The sequence below is a fragment of the Gallus gallus genome, chromosome 4 (genome assembly GCF_016699485.2).
Source record: "Gallus gallus isolate bGalGal1 chromosome 4, bGalGal1.mat.broiler.GRCg7b, whole genome shotgun sequence".
NCBI lineage: Eukaryota > Metazoa > Chordata > Aves > Galliformes > Phasianidae > Gallus > Gallus gallus.
This window is the reverse complement of record NC_052535.1, coordinates 3,859,924-3,875,316: the sequence shown is the minus strand read 5'-3', so window position 1 is coordinate 3,875,316 and position 15,393 is coordinate 3,859,924. Positions and strand designations below refer to the sequence as shown.

Genomic DNA, 15,393 nt, shown 5'->3' with positions numbered 1-15,393 from the left:
TGGAGACTTAACGGGCCGATAAAAGCCTGCTGAAATGAAAGGGAGCCTGGAAAACCCGCCTCAGATCTGCCTTGCTCTGAAGTGAAGGAGACCAATGCACTTCCACAAGTCTTTTTTCAGATTTTCCCAAGTCAACTTAACCCAGTGGCTTGACATACCTTCATTTATTCTAACAAATAAAGGAATTTGCTACTTAGGCAATGTTGGAAATAGCTTATACATCTTAGTTTAAAATAAATGGAGGGAGTGCACGTATTGGTGTCCTGTGTTTTAGGAAGAGCTGGCTGCCAGATACTCGCCTTGTAAAATTGAAAGGGAATTTATAGAATCACTTGTCCTCTGTTTTAAACACATTTCGTCCATTTAAGAGGCAGGCTTCATATTTGCTGTCATTACAACACCATTATTTTGGATGTTGGAGCCTGGGGTTGACCAAGAGCTGGTTTCTGGGGCTCTTTACCTTTCTTTTTTCCCACTGATGGGTGGAGGTTGTCATGTCTGCAACAAAATGGGGAGAGAGAGCAGTGATATGAATTGGAGTGTAAATATTTGCGGTAACAACGGTGAAGGTGAGAGTTCCCCAGTGATGTGACATTAGTTCTGAGCATATTATTGATATAATTACAGCCTAACAAAAGCTTGGTGCTTTCAGTGATTTATTTTGTCCTCTTGGATCGGTTTAATTAACTTTTTCCCTTTAGAGGGAAAGAGGAAGATATGAAATATTGGGAGTGTGCATATTTCTGTGTACAGCTGAAAGAGAAATGCTCGTCCCTGACCCCGAGCCCTGCCAGCTCTGTGCTCCCACTGCCCTCCACACAAGTGGATGGTGCAGCTTAACGTCTCGAAACTGGAGTCTCTAAATAGAATCACAGAGTCATTAAAAGGTTGGAAAAGACATCCAAGAGAATCCAGTCCAACCCCAACTCACCAGGCCCATCCTGCCATCCATCTGCTGCCCCTAAAAGAGAGCCACTTTCTTGCAGCAAAAGCCCCATACATCCCTCTCTGCCTTTCCTTCTTGTGCTTCCTCGGCTTCAGCTGAGCCTGCCCTTATTCCCTCCGCTCCCCTTGGCTTTGATAAAGAACCATGTTCATGCTCCCCTCGTGCCAGCCTTGACTGTTTGCATTTTTAACTTTGTCTTTATTAAATTTTCAGGAATCTCTTAAGCATTCACACATCTGTCAAGGCACAAAGCAGAATATTACTTGATGCTCCGAAAAACAAATTATACAATAGATGTGCAACCCATATTTAATCAACAGTGCTGCAGACGCATGTTCAAGCACAAAGCTCCTGGAAAGACTTCTCCTTTGAGGAGTTATTTGTCAAGTGGTCTTTCCTGGGAGTTCTTCTTGGGAAGCTCACTTGGAGAGTGGCACCTCGGAGCTCTGACATGAAGGGGTTTGTGTGCAGGATATAAATAATGAAGGGTGAGCCGCAGTGTGACTAATTGCTCAGCAGTCGGACAGCTACCTAGAGTGCAATGGGAGCGTGTTCTCGAGGCATTTGGAGTGGGTCTAATGAGGAGTTAGCATACAGTATTTTTATGAAAAACTTCAGGGAGTGTGTTTCCAAATGCCAGGGCACTAAATAAGCTGAACAATTAAAATAAATGGGTTTTGAGCCTGGCATTTTGATGGGCACAGATGATTAGAAGAAGATGCTCTCTGATGAGCAAAATGGTATGGCTTCGGCTGGCATGCAGCTCTGCCTTCGGAAACCTCTACCTTGGCTCCCATGAGAGGGCACGGGGGGAAGGAGCCCCCTCTGATCTGGAGAATGGACACAGACCTCTCCTCTTTGCCCTAATGGTGATGGAGCAAAGGGAGAAAATGTGAGCCCTGATGTCTTAAAAGTGGGAAGACAGAATAATTAAACTGTTTTAATTTCTATTACAAATGCTTTGAAGCTAATCTCATAATCCTTGGGAGCTTGAGTCCATAAATTTTATCATGGCAGTATTGCAAAAGTAATCCAAAAGGCTGTCTCATGGTCGAGAGGTGAAAAACCCATTTCCTAAGCTCCAAATATGCTCAGAGAAACAAACCTTGTAAGAGCAGCAGTGGCACCATCTGATGGGCTTTGTAATGCTACAGACAAAAGTAATTATGCTGCCTAGAAGAGCTTTTGTCTCCAGATAATGTTGTTAAAAACTTGCACAGTAGTGTAAATCATAAAGGAACAAATCTGGAGTCTGCTCTTATTGCTGCCAGGGGAAAAACTCTTGGGTTTTGTTTCCTTTCTGCTCAATATACTGCAAACCTCTTCCAAGTTTGTAAATAAATATTACCTGCTGTTTGAAAAATGACTCACAGTTTGTCTCACCAGCAGTGCCTTTGGCGGCCAGGCCATTATTGCAAACAGTTGTTTCTCTCTTGGTGAGCTCCTTTGTGTGTCTTTCAGGAATACAGGCTGCTGCCGTGAGGTATTAAAGAAGTATTTCCCTCTCCAGACCTCACTCACACATGGATGCCTATGGCTGCTTTCTCGGTTTCCCAGCAGTACCACAGCAATTGCCATGTCAGAAAACATCTTGGAGAGCTGACAGAAAAGCAAAACTTGGGGGATTTTCTTGATGAACATTGGAATTTCCATCTGTGAATGCTGAAGTGTGTGTAGTACGATTTTTTTTGTGGCTGAGCATTTATTTTAAGTGTATGGGATTCTTGACCATTTGAAACCCTGGACCTGAAGTTAGGAACTTAACCTGATTGAGTTAGGAACATCTGAATTCACATGCTACAGAATCCTGGTGGAGATGGCACCTGCCCATATGTGCCAATGTGATGGTGACACAGCATCGTCCTGCCTTCTTGACCATTGCAATTCAGCCCCTGGTGCTTTGAGTGGAGTCCTGCTGGAGCAATAATAAGAGCCCACACTTTTCATTCGTTGCCTGATAAATGTGCTCTGGAGTAAAGGTTTCACTGTTTCATGCATCCTTTGTGAGCCCTAATAAACCACTCTTGCCAGAGCTCATCACCAGATGTACAGCACAACTACAGAGCTTTGCTGCTGGGGTTGCTCTGCCTCATGTCCTGCACCACTTCCCTTGGTTTCACCTGGCAATGAGCTGTTAGAATAATTAGGTTAGAAGATACCTCCAAGGTCAACTAATCCAACCATCCATCTACCACCAGCATTGCCCACTGACCACGTCCCTCAGTGCCACCTCCCCACTGTTCTGGAAAACCTCCAGGGATGGTGACTCTCTGGGCAGGCTGTGCCAGTGCCCCACCACTCTTTCAGAGAAGAAATTGTTCCTAATATCCAACCTGCACTTCTCCTGGTGCGACTTGAGGCCATTCCTACCCACCCCGGGGCAGAGCACTATTGCTTGCTCTGTTGTGTATGCACAGCTACAGTGATGGAGGCAGTAACACGGGAACCCTGTGCTGCCATGCATGCTGGAAGATGGGTGTGAGTCCGCCAGTGCGCCCCATCACTGTTGTGAGGATATTTGCTCTGCTTCAGCAAGAGCTGAGGACCAGCTTCTTTAAATGGCAGCGTTTGAAAATATCCTTGAAATGAAAAAGAAAGTAAAAGGAAGAAAAGCCTGAATTATCCCCCAGCCATCGGGGCTGCAGGAGTGCCGTGCTATGAGTTTTTCCCAGTAGCAAAGCCCTGAGCACAGGGGCTGACCCACACACTTCCTCTCCTTTGAAGCACTCACAGCACGGCCCTGGCTTGTGCCTGGTGCCTGGGCTTTAGTGCTCTCGTAGCAAACGCCAGGGGAGTTGGGGGTGAGATATTTTGGATCTGGGAGACTTTTTTTTTTGGACCAAGTTGTATTATTTCTCACATCTATTAGCGGGGCAGCAGGAGGCTCCGTGTGCCTTTGTTGTGCCTGTTGCGCTCTCTAATGGGTATATGCAAAGGCTCCGAGGCGCACGAAATAGGCACTCTCAGGCAGCTTGATGAGAAAAACGATGTGCGTGTCACGACCCTTGAAGCAGTGGGACTGTGTGTGCGTGCTGCTCTGATGCACACTGCTCTCGGTTCCTTTCTGCAGCATCTCTCGCTGTAGGAGCCTTGCATTGGAGCCTGGAATATTTTTCTAATCAGCAGAGGGTCTCTCGGCTCTGATGCTAACTTGCAAAGCACAGAGGAGCGAGGAGAGGGAAGAGGGGATGACTTTTTCTAAGGGAACTCACAGAGAGGAGGTTAAAGTCGAGCCGTGAGCACAGCATGAGAATCCCGGCACTGTTAAAAACGCTGCCCCAAAAAGTGCTTTGTGCTCTTTGTTCAGGCAAAAGCTATTCTGGTGCTCTTGAGGATAAAGGAGAAAAAAAGTTTCATAATCCCTGTGTCCTATTTAAAGAAACTTTTTTTTTTGTTTTTTTTTTCCTCCTGCTTTAAAACTTTCTATAGCAGAGCAGCCAGAATCTGCTTTCCTACTGTTGCTTTGGTCGGGTTGCTGGCACCAGGTGGGGTGGAAATGTGGTCTCAATGGCAGTGTTTGGTCATTTCTGTTCCAGTTGGTGCTCACAGTGTAGCTTTCTGCAGGCTGCTATGGGAGGCAGCGGGGAGCATCAGGTCCCTGTGTGCACGGTGTGAGCTTGGGGGAAGCAGTGTGGAGTCCTAGGGGTGGTCTGGGAGCTGTTGGGGACCCAGCATTGCTTGTGGCTGTGCTGATCCCGGATCCCTGTGTGGAGGAGTCAGACCATGCACAGCTGCATCTCCGACTTAACAAAGAGAAAAAAAAAAAAAGAAACTTACTGCTTTAAAAATTAAACACGCCCTTTAATTATTGAACATGGATAATTTCCATGCAAATCGAGCCTGGGTGCCTGTTTCCACAGTGACATGGCTGAGGGTGGCTGCGTTGCAGGGTGTCAGCAATCCATGAGCTTGGAGGCTCAGCATTGCTATGGGCCATGGAGCTGCTGTGTCCAGGATGGATAAAATGTGGATTCAGGAGAGCTAAGGAGCTACAGAGGCCTTCCAAGTGGCATGAGGACACGTGGTGCTACCAGCTGGGTCCAAATCTCCTCTGTGATTAAAATCCTACATGTTTTACTTTTCATCATGGAACGTTGCCGTTTACTGTTTCCTGGTTTTGAACACTGTGTAGATTGTCAAACATTTATCTCTGTCTTAAATTGTCTGAAGATAGAATTCCTGTTAATTTCAAATCAATATGGAAGAGGGAGAGAGTGAAATTGCAGTCTAGCCCTTTTCTTGGATCAATATTTTCTTTAAAAACTGAAATGTTAACTAGATCCTTGTTTTTACAGTTTCGAAATGCAGCTCATGCTTGAAGGATGTGGGCATTCCCATGGAAATCGTAGGATCACAGAATCATTAAGTCTGGAAAAGACCTCCAAGATCCCCAAGTCCAACCCCAGCCCACCCCCACCATGCCCATAACCACATCCCTCAGTGCCACATCCACACAGTTCTGGAACACCTCCAGGGATGGTGACCCCACCGCTCCCTGGGCAGCCCTGTGCCACTGCAGCACCACTCTTTCTGAGATTAAATGTTTCCTAATATCCAAATGGCAGATGGTGATCTGTATCGTAGCAGCCATGGCTGACCCACACTGGTCAGGATGGAAGCAGCCTCTGCAGCAGCAATGGGACCTGAAGTTATTCTCCCTGTTTCCGAGCTCATCTAATCACCTGTTCTGTTTTGTTTTGCAGAAGCCTTTGAGATTGTAGTGCGGCACGCGAGGAACTTCACCAACAGCATGTTTAGGAGCCACTACAAGAGCATGGGGCCCAGAGCTCTTAAGTTTGTTGGAGAACTTTTCACGGATGTCTCGCTGTACATACTGGGCTCTGACATCAGCGTTAATGACATGATAAATGAATTTTTTGATAGTTTATTTCCTTTGGTCTACTCCCACTTGATCAATCCCGGCTTCCCGGATCCCTCAGTGGAAATGACTGAATGCCTGCGGGCAGCCAGGAGAGACCTCAAGGCCTTTGGTAACTACCCGAAGATGATGATGACGCAGGTGTCCAAGTCGCTGCAGGCCACGCGGGTCTTTCTGCAGGCACTCAACCTGGGGATCGAGGTGATAAACACCACCGACCACCTGAAGCTCAGCAAGGAGTGCGGGCGGGCGCTGCTCAAGATGTGGTACTGCTCACACTGCCAGGGGCTGCTGCTGGCCAAGCCCTGTGCTGGGTACTGCGGTGCGGTGACGTACGGGTGCCTGGCAGGGGTTGGTGAGATCGACCGTCACTGGAGAGATTATATCAGCTCCTTGGAGGGGTTGACCAAGGGCATGCGTGGTGTCTACGACATGGAGCACGTCCTCCTGAACCTCTTCTCCCTGGTGAGGGATGCCGTCATCTACGTGCAGAAGAATGGAGGAAAGCTCTCGGCAACTGTGAGTTGGTTTTCTGTGCTCTTGGCTGCAGCAGGGCTCGGTGGTGTACTGAAAGCAAGCTACCCCTTTCCTACAGCCAACAGTCCCCAAGGGCTCAGATTTCCAGCTCTTTTTTCCTTTCATCTCTATTCTCTGTTTTAAAACTTTTCAGAGCACTTGAAACTGGTGTCTGGGGGGACTGGGCATCAGAATCACAGAATCAGTAAGTTTGGAAAGGTCAGCTGTGGGGAAACTATTAGGTCAGGGCTTGAACTGGTGATTGAGCACCTGGTGAAGACGTGTGGTTGGCCCAGGGAGCACAGGCAAAGTGTTTGCACCTGTGCTCCCCACATGAGCAGAAGGGGTGGACCCAGGGTTTAGTTCCCCTGGACTCAGATAAGGGCCAGCCAGTGAAGGGAGAGTATCTTTTGGACTTGGGCTGCTTCTTCTTGAGGAGGAGTGCTGCGTGATTAGAGAGACCCTTCACCAGTTGGATGAGTTCAGCTCTTCTTTCTGTATGTGATGTTGCTCAGAACTGGAATTCTGGATTTGCCCTGGTATCAGCCTTGTAGGTAAGCTGGGAGATCACGACCTGAGATGTTTCAGTGGTTTTTTTTTTCTTTTATGGGTGCTTTGCCTACTTTGGGTTATAGAGGACCTGCTTTCCAGCTCTCCCCTGACTCCCTGGTGCTCCAGGGGCTGTACTGAAAGCTAGCAGGGAATGAAAAACCCTCACTCATTCAACTATAAGCTTGTATTTTCAATTTGATTATATAGTGCAGCGGGAGCCAGAGTTGTATTGCCTGGTGACTGCTTTGTCTCAGCTTCCTTGGGGGGTGGATGGAGACCATCTATAGCTCAAGGGTTGAGGGTAGGGAAGAAAACTGTTTCTTCCTCTTCTAACATCACTAAAATGCACCTCCAAGTGGTTGCCAAGTATAGGCATATACTTAGAATCAGGATGATTAAAATTGGAGAACTATTCTCAGCTCATCTAGTCCAACCATCAACCCATCGCTACTGTGCCCACCAACCACGTTTCTCATCTCTGCTTTCTGACATACTCAAGGAGGTCTGGCTTTCCTCATGTGGGTAACTCATTTTAGTTACGGGCTGTGTTTAATCCCAGGGTTGAGGTTATCTACTACTTATTAGAAGAGACCTGATGTTTTAAAAGCATGCTGTGTGGATGTCTGAACCTCCTGAGAAACTGAGGCTTTCTTGTTCAGAAAACACTGTTGCTCTGATTGCACACCAAGGACAAAAGGAACATGGGCAACGTCATGTTTGTTTTGCAGAGGAGGCTTTCTTGAGACACAGTTGATTGATCTGTGCAGGTAGTGTGGAGCTGGGGATGGGGGCAAAGGTGTTATGGTTTGCTTAAAGCCAGCGATGATTAAAATCTATCATGTTTCCCTGTTAGCTGCTTGTTCCTATCATTCTTGGCTCCTGTTTACAAAAGATCTGTGTTTATGTAGGTCATCATAGTACTTGCACTGTAAGTAACTCTTATCTTTTTGTGGCTTTGGAAATGTATTGGATTATGGATTTTGAGCTCTGTGGCATTCAGCCAGCAGCTCCCTTCTCTGCTGTTTTCTGTGCCACTTTTGCTTGGTGGTTGCCCGAGATGTGTCACCACGTTATTTCACAGCCCATAGATGTGTGGTGGCACCTGGGTGGTTTCACAGGGACCACATCTCTGGGAAGTTGGGATGCACTGATGTATGTGTGCACCAGCAGTCTGTGTTGCTGTGTGATCCCAGAGTGATTCCAGTGTTTCTTCTATTGTACTTCTATTGGCACAGTGTTAAGCATGTGTTTTTTGGCATGGCTGTCACTTATGTTGCCTAACACTGAGACCTTGATCTGTCTGCTGAGAATGTGTTTGTGGGAGGATAAGTATGCAGTGCACTGCTACAGGGACTGCAAGCCATGGCAGTAGAGCCATTATGTGCCCATCCTTTGCCAAACCAGTGTATAAACTGACTGACTTTAAGATTAAAAAAAACAACACGAAGTCACTGGGAGTTGCAAAACCATTCATTGCTTTCATATTTGATCCAGCAGTTTGAATTCATTAGTGCCATCTATAGTTAGGTACTTAAACGTAGCTCCTCTTGGCTATTTAATACTTGTGTGATTCTTTTATCTGCTCTAGAGATGTTTCTGAATTATAGCAGGGCAGAGGAAAAACTTCAAGGCAAGCAAGCCAAGTGTCTAGCAATTGTCACTTAAAGAGAATGGTCACTGGGGTTTTTAAAGCCTGAAGTACTGCTGTTGCTCAGCTAAAACTCTTGTGTCAACCAGAGCCCAGAGTGACTTCTTACAATTGAGCTATGAGCTGCTCAGAGAGGAACAGGGCAGTGATGGAGGAGCTGGCAGTTATAGCACAGCTCAGCTGGGATCTGGGGCATGCATCTCTGCCCTTAAGTGATAGAATGCAATTTCTTGTAGCTGTGCTGGAATGAAAGTTTCTCTGTTAAACTTATTGGCACATATTGAGTTTCAAAGGATATACCTGGAAGCAAACAGTTGTGTTTACTCTTCTCCTGTAAATATGATTGGCTTTAGACACCACTGTCATATCAAAGCCTAAAATGACACAGGAATTTTCTTTGAAAACACGGGGCTTTGCTCTTGTGCTGGCTTTTTGTTTCAGCCCGCTTTATTTCTGACCATGGCATGAAAGTTTCTGTAGGCAAAGTTCAACTCACTGCATGTTATGAAGCATAAGGACTGGTAATTTTTCATGAAAATCCTCTGGAATTATGGAAAACTTATCTTCCATGCCCACAGGGATGATAGCCTGAACATAAACACTGCCATCTCTGTCTGTCTTCTGGGCTTTTGGTATGGTTCTTATGGCACTACTTCTTCCCATTGTTTTCGGCCTGTGTTGAGAACATGCCTGGTGCTTCCCTCTCTTGTCGCTGTTTTAACTATGAATGTAGTTATCACCGTCAGCCTGTGCTTCCTACCACAAACAAAGACAATCCAACGCAGCACAAATAAACTTCATGAGATATCCAGCACCCACACCTCCTGGATTTGGGGCTTTCTCTCTTGTAGAGACTACATCAGAGACAGTAGGTCTGGGTGTCACACGGCTGACATCCTCTGGGGTCCCCTAGCTGAAGCCAGCACTGCAATTTTATTTTGTAAGGCTACAGAGTTGAGGTGAAGATTATTGACTCAACACAGACAGTCGTCTGCATCGATATTTTTTTCCCAGTGCTTTTTCTCCTTCCTGTAACTCAGTGGGGTTTTGAACCCATCATAGCAGGGTGGGCAAGAGGCAGCTTGTAGCCTGGTGAGACCCATGTGGAAATAGGGGGTGAGACTCCAGCCATCTCCTCCACCCGGAGTGTGGGATGCTCTGCAGGTGTAAGTCATCAGAGAGAAGGATTTGGATTTCAGCTTTGCTATCTGCATTGCACTGTATATCTGTGAGCTTTACCTGCTGGTGCAATTGAGGTCGGATGTGAACATAGTATGGAGCTGACATCCGTAGCACAACCAAATCTAGGAATGGGAGCAGGCTGCAAAGGAACATGAGATCTCTGTGGTTAGTTCTACAAGCTCATAACAAACCACGTAAAACACCAACAAAGCTACCACTCAGAAACGCATCAGAGTGCATCTTTGGGTGCATACACAAATCTATGGGCGGCTGCTGCTGCTGAGTCTCTGCTGCTCCCTTTGCAGTCAGCACAGGTGTGCAGCTCCGTCAGCAGCACCTGCCCATGCACAGGAGTGAAGTTCAAGGGTATGTAAGTAAAGGAGCTTTTGGCAGGGATGGAAATGCCCTGTCTCCATACCCAGTTATTCAGCTCCTACTAGGGCGGGTGCAGCGTGTGCTGCTCTTAGATGCAGCTCACTGGGGGCTGCACTGCCCAGGTGGCAGCAGGGAGCCCTGCGATGTTTTCCTATCTGCTAATGGATTTCTTTCTGTGCTGGGGCTGGGGAAAGGCTTCAGAGGGAAGCTTTGAAATGACAGCGTGGTTTGCAGAGTCACTCCCTTTGAGATGCCGAGATGGGTTTCTTTGTACTTTTAATGCAGCACAGCTATGGGATAGGCAGCTGGGTGCACTGCCTCTGCGTTTTCAGTTTCATTATCAGAAAAGTTTAATCCTCTGGCTGCTCTCCTAATGCTGGTGGCCAGCTCCCTTTTTTTGCTTAAAGCTAAATACAGTGAGGCTTGGATTTCAGTAAGCTCAGAGCTGCTCAGCTATCCCAAGGTGTGTTCATTGCGTGCTTTTGTTACCCGTCTTGTGATACGCTGTACGATGTGCCTGATAAAGGGCAAACAGGTGTCTGTTCTGCTGCAGGGTGGAAATGAACCCGGTCATCAAGGATGGTATCAGCAAAAAGATCCTCTGAACGTTCCTCAGCTGTATTATGCTGAAGAGATTCAGGTAGTGGAGATTTTCTGATAGCTGGGGGAGCAAATGGCAGAGCACTGAGCTGATTTGGAACTGTAGATCCCTATGTTGCTGGTGGCTTGGCTGGTGCTAAATGAGTAATTGAGTTATGAGTCTGTGTCTTGCTTGTGGGAGTGACTTTGGCATGGGTGCTCTTGGCCACCATTTGCCCCTTGGCAGAAGTGAAGCTCGGAGGTTATTCTCAGCCCACTGAAAGCTGCATGCCTTGTCTGCCCTAGGGAAGAAGCTCATTATTGCTATGCTGTTAATTAACTCGCTGCTAACAAAGCTTTGCCTCTAGAGGATGCAGCGTGCCTCGTGCACACTTGTTCTCATGGGCGTAGCAGTGTGCTGCTGTACCTCCTGCCCATGCTGAGGGCAAAGTGAGGCTCTGGGGGAATTAATCACTGAATTGGGTCTGGCCATGGTGGATGGAGTGTGGGGCTGTGCAGAGCCGCTAGGTGGATGCAGCAGACGTGGCCAGGGTGAAGCAGGGGGAGATGCCATTAGATGTCAAGATGGCTTTAATTTAAAGTAGCATTTGATTTTGCTTCTATTTGTAAGCTTTTCTATTTTTTTTCCTTCTTTTATTGCTTTTCCTCTGTTCTTTTAACTGGACGTGTTCTAGCCTCTGGCACGCTGTGGCATTTCAGTGGAATTTGCAGTGATGCTTTTTTTTTTTTAATTAAAAGTAGAAGGTGGCTGCTGGCAGTGCTCCCCCCCCTCCCTGCAGCACGGGGAGCATCCTTTGACAACGTGTTTGATGCCAAACCCAACTTCACACCGAAGCTCACACGAATCTTTTCATTGACTTCAGTCAGAGGCAGATCACACAGCTGGTGGCAACTTTATGGTCTGCGCTGTAAAAAGAGCTTTCTAAGGCTGCTGCATTTTATGGGAGGGGATAGCACAGAGCACCCGCTGAGCCCGGCTTGACTTCATTTCAGATGCCATGTTGGGCACGGCGCGAGCACGATGCACGTGGTGGGACACCCCGCATCTTTTCTCAGCTCAAGTCAGGAGTGCACGGATTTGTGCAGGTTAATTAACAGCTCTGTGTACCTGTTTGTGCACGCTGGGACTTGGCCCGCTTCTTGTTTGAGTGGAGGGGATGCTTTGTTGCCGTGCAATTGGTTTTCCCCGAATGTTTAGATGTCTACTTGGTCCTGCCATGCCCTGACATCAGTGCTAAGAGTGGCAGAGGAAAACTGTCCTAACTGCTGGAAATGGTGGTATAGAGCTGTGTGGAGTTACGCTGCTTTCTTCACTGCACAGAGCCCACTTTCTCTCTACTCTTTCCTGCATATGGGATGCTTGGGATGTCGAAATGGAGAGAGCTGGTGCTCATGTCTCCTGAGCCAGAGTGTATTGCCTGTGTGTGGGTGGGTGGTGTATGAGTATCTGTGCTGCTCGAGTTCTGGGCTTTAGGCTTTGAAGTTTCAAGCTCTCGTTTTACAATAAATGGTAATGGTCAAGGACGTAATGCAAAGACTTGGAAATAATTGGATTTGAGGTGGGGGAAAAAATGAGTTTCAGGCTGAGCTGAAGATCACAGTGTCAGAAAAACCCCTCTGGGTGTTTTGAGGCTTCCTCCACCTGTGAGGAGCACTGGTTGTGGGAACTGCTCCTCCCAGTGGTCTGGGACACTGGAGATGTGTTCACAACTTGGATGTTACACTGAACCTCCTCATTGCCCCTCCCAAATCAAGCCAGCTTTGTGCTTGGGATTCTTTCTGAGGTCCAGATCTAGTTTACCAGAAGGATGCTTGTGCTGGAGCATGGCAAGATGGACTGGCCCTGAGGAATTTGCTTCTACAGCATGAGTTGCACTGCTTTGTATTTAGCTCTGTCTGAAACATCCCTATGGACAAGACAGTGCCTTCTGTGCTAAATGGGGAATCAGAGAGCTGTCTGTGTCTTTGTTGAAGCTGGTTGGATGTCTTTGTTTCAACAGAGAGGGAATACCCAGGGATCACCCCCATGGACACAACCCCTTTGCTTCTCATCCAGAATTTCTGCAAGATGTATTCTGCTCTGTTTCCTTTACAGAGACTATATCCTTACTCAGCCTTGCAGTGCCAGGCTCGTGCTCACAAATACCCATCTAGTTATGCTTTTTGTGCTAAACTCTCTTCTGGTCTCATTATCCACGACTGCAGCTTCCACCAGGAACTCCATCCGAGGTCATTCCTGGGGCATCCTTCATGCTAACTGCTCTGAGTTTACTTCCAGTGACAGTAACCCCCGTGAGTGCCGCTGCCTTACGACTGTAACCAACTCCCCCATTTGCAATGCTGATGAATGCGCCAAGAACAAAACAAACTTAAAAGTGGTCCTCTGCAAAGCAGAAATAGCGCCCAGAGCCACCCATGCAGAGCGGTAGCATTTTGTTTTGCAATGCAGAAAATGAGGTTCTGGGTTGCAATGAGTACTCTGCTTCATTTTGGATTCTCTGCCAGCATGCAGTATGCGCTCAGAGCTGTGCGTTGTATCATTTTTACATCTTATTATAAAGTAGCTTTGAGGTACTGGGCACGAAAGATACCATCCACCAATATATTTAACTGGAAGAAAATTGCACAGAGATGAGGCCAGTATTTCAGCTGTCCGCTGCTGTCCAAGCTGTCCTGTTGGCCTCTTTGCATTGCTGCAGAGCAAGTCAGAGCCCTTCCCTATCTCTACCTGTTGGGTTCCCCCACTAATAGGTCCCTGAGGGTGCAGGTCCTGCTCTCAGATGTATGCATGAGGGTGAAGTTTGCTGCTAACTGCATTATTCTGTGAAAGGCTCATTTGAGTGAGAGACTGCAGAAAGCTGCCTTGATAGCCTGCAGTCACTGTGGCAGACTTATTTCTGTTTGAAGAGGTGAAAAAAGAAAAATCCAGCCAGCAGCTGGTGAATGTAGCAATTCTTTATGCAGGTATATCTTCCTAACCTAATCAATTTTCACACCTAATTCTCTTTTGCTGTGGTAGAGATGATGCTCTTAGGCACTGACCTGCAGAGAGGGATGAAGTGAGCGAGCCTAGTGGTTTCTGATGATAATTTGGGGACGACTGAGTTACTTCTCTCTAAAGCTTATTAAGTCTGAGATAGCACATATTGATCCATGTTACAGTACAAATCAACCTCACACAACTGCCCTCCAGAGCACCAGAAAGCAGCTATTTCTTCTGCCATTTCAGTGGTCTCTGCTGGTGTTTCAATCACCCTTCCTCTGTGTGGGCAGCCCAGGAAGCAGGGAGCTGCCTGAGGGTGGTGGGGACTGAGGGCTGTGACACTGGGGTGGCTCTGCCTTTGCAACAGCAGTTGCAAAATGGCACCAGGAGCTCAGAACAGATGGGACCAAAAGGTTTTGCATAGCAAAAATTGCTCTGAATTAAAGAATCATGCATGTTGGAAAAGACTTTTTGGATCCCTAAGTCCAACCCCAGCCCACCCCACCATGCCTATAGCCACGTATCTCAGTGCCACATCTCCACGGTTCTGGAGCACCTTTGGGGATGGTGATCCCACCATTCTGTGGACAGCTGTGCCAGTGCAGCACCACTCTTTCTCATAAGACATTTTTCCTGCTATCCAATGTGAGCCCTTTGCTCGTTGTATGTCACTGCTTAGGAACCAGAAAGCACTTCAGGAGCGCTTTCTACCAGGAGTCTGTTGCAGAATTTGTATCTCTGAGTTGTGAAAGCTTGCAAAGTGAGTAAGAAGTGAAGATGACATGCAGAAGTGCAGCGAAATTACTTGATCTGTTCCAATCCAGCGCGTTTGCCCCTTGATTTGGAATCATTGGATATGAACTGATTGGAATTTGCTTCTGTGATCAAATTCCAGCCATTGGTTTGTCAACATCAGTGAAGGTGTTGTGATAAAAATCAGATTCATTCTACTTGTCTGCAGGCAGCTTACTGTGGAATGAGCCACTTTAATATATTAATCAGACATGTAAGGCAGCATTGTAACAAGGTTAAAAGTGCACACCGATTTCCATTATAAAGATATTCTCAATCAAGCAGAACCTAATCTAGTGCTGTAAGTCACTCTGTAATTCAATTGTACTAACTACAGCGCATGTAAGAGCAAGATGTGTTACAACAAAGCCCAAGAAAAAGCCCTGAAGATATTTTCTATAAAGATGTTTATAATGATTTACATTTTCAATAAGCCTGATTTGTCTTTGGGAAGAGTATAATTCCTTTATCACGGGCAAAAATCTAATAGGAGTCTTTTTTACCTTGTCTGCTGTGTTTTGGGTAAATTATCTTGTGCTGACCTTTAATTGGATTAGGCAGAACTTGCTGTCAGGAAAGGAAAAAAAGAAAAAAGAATTAATATGGATCCAGTAGCTTCAAAACTAAGAAATCAAAGGATAAATAACAAGATCTTTGTGAGGGATGGAAGAACACAGGGCCTTCCTGAGCACTTTATTGGCCTTGGATGGATTAATGTTACCGCAACGAATCCCTGCTGTGCTGAGTGATTTTTACCACTTTCTGCCATTAACAATTACTGCATTTCTGTTGCAGGCTTTGCCCCAGGAGGCTGCAGTGTGGCTGTGGGCACAGCCTTGTGCACCCCTGGGCTGGGAGGTGCTCCTGGAGAGGCTCCCATGGCCCCATAGCGTGTCCTGGTGGTGCTCTGGGCTCAGCTG

The 15,393-nt window shown here is 46.8% G+C and overlaps 1 protein-coding gene across 1 annotated transcript in view; it reads left to right on the top strand.

Moving 5' to 3' along the window:
• Positions 1 to 15,393, top strand: part of GPC3 (glypican 3) — a 113,923-nt gene that overhangs the window by 39,789 nt on the left and 58,741 nt on the right. The window contains exon 3 of the mRNA XM_025150250.3: positions 5,650 to 6,344. Within this exon, the coding sequence (XP_025006018.2) occupies positions 5,650 to 6,344 (695 nt within the window). The remainder of the gene's footprint in view (positions 1 to 5,649; positions 6,345 to 15,393) is intronic.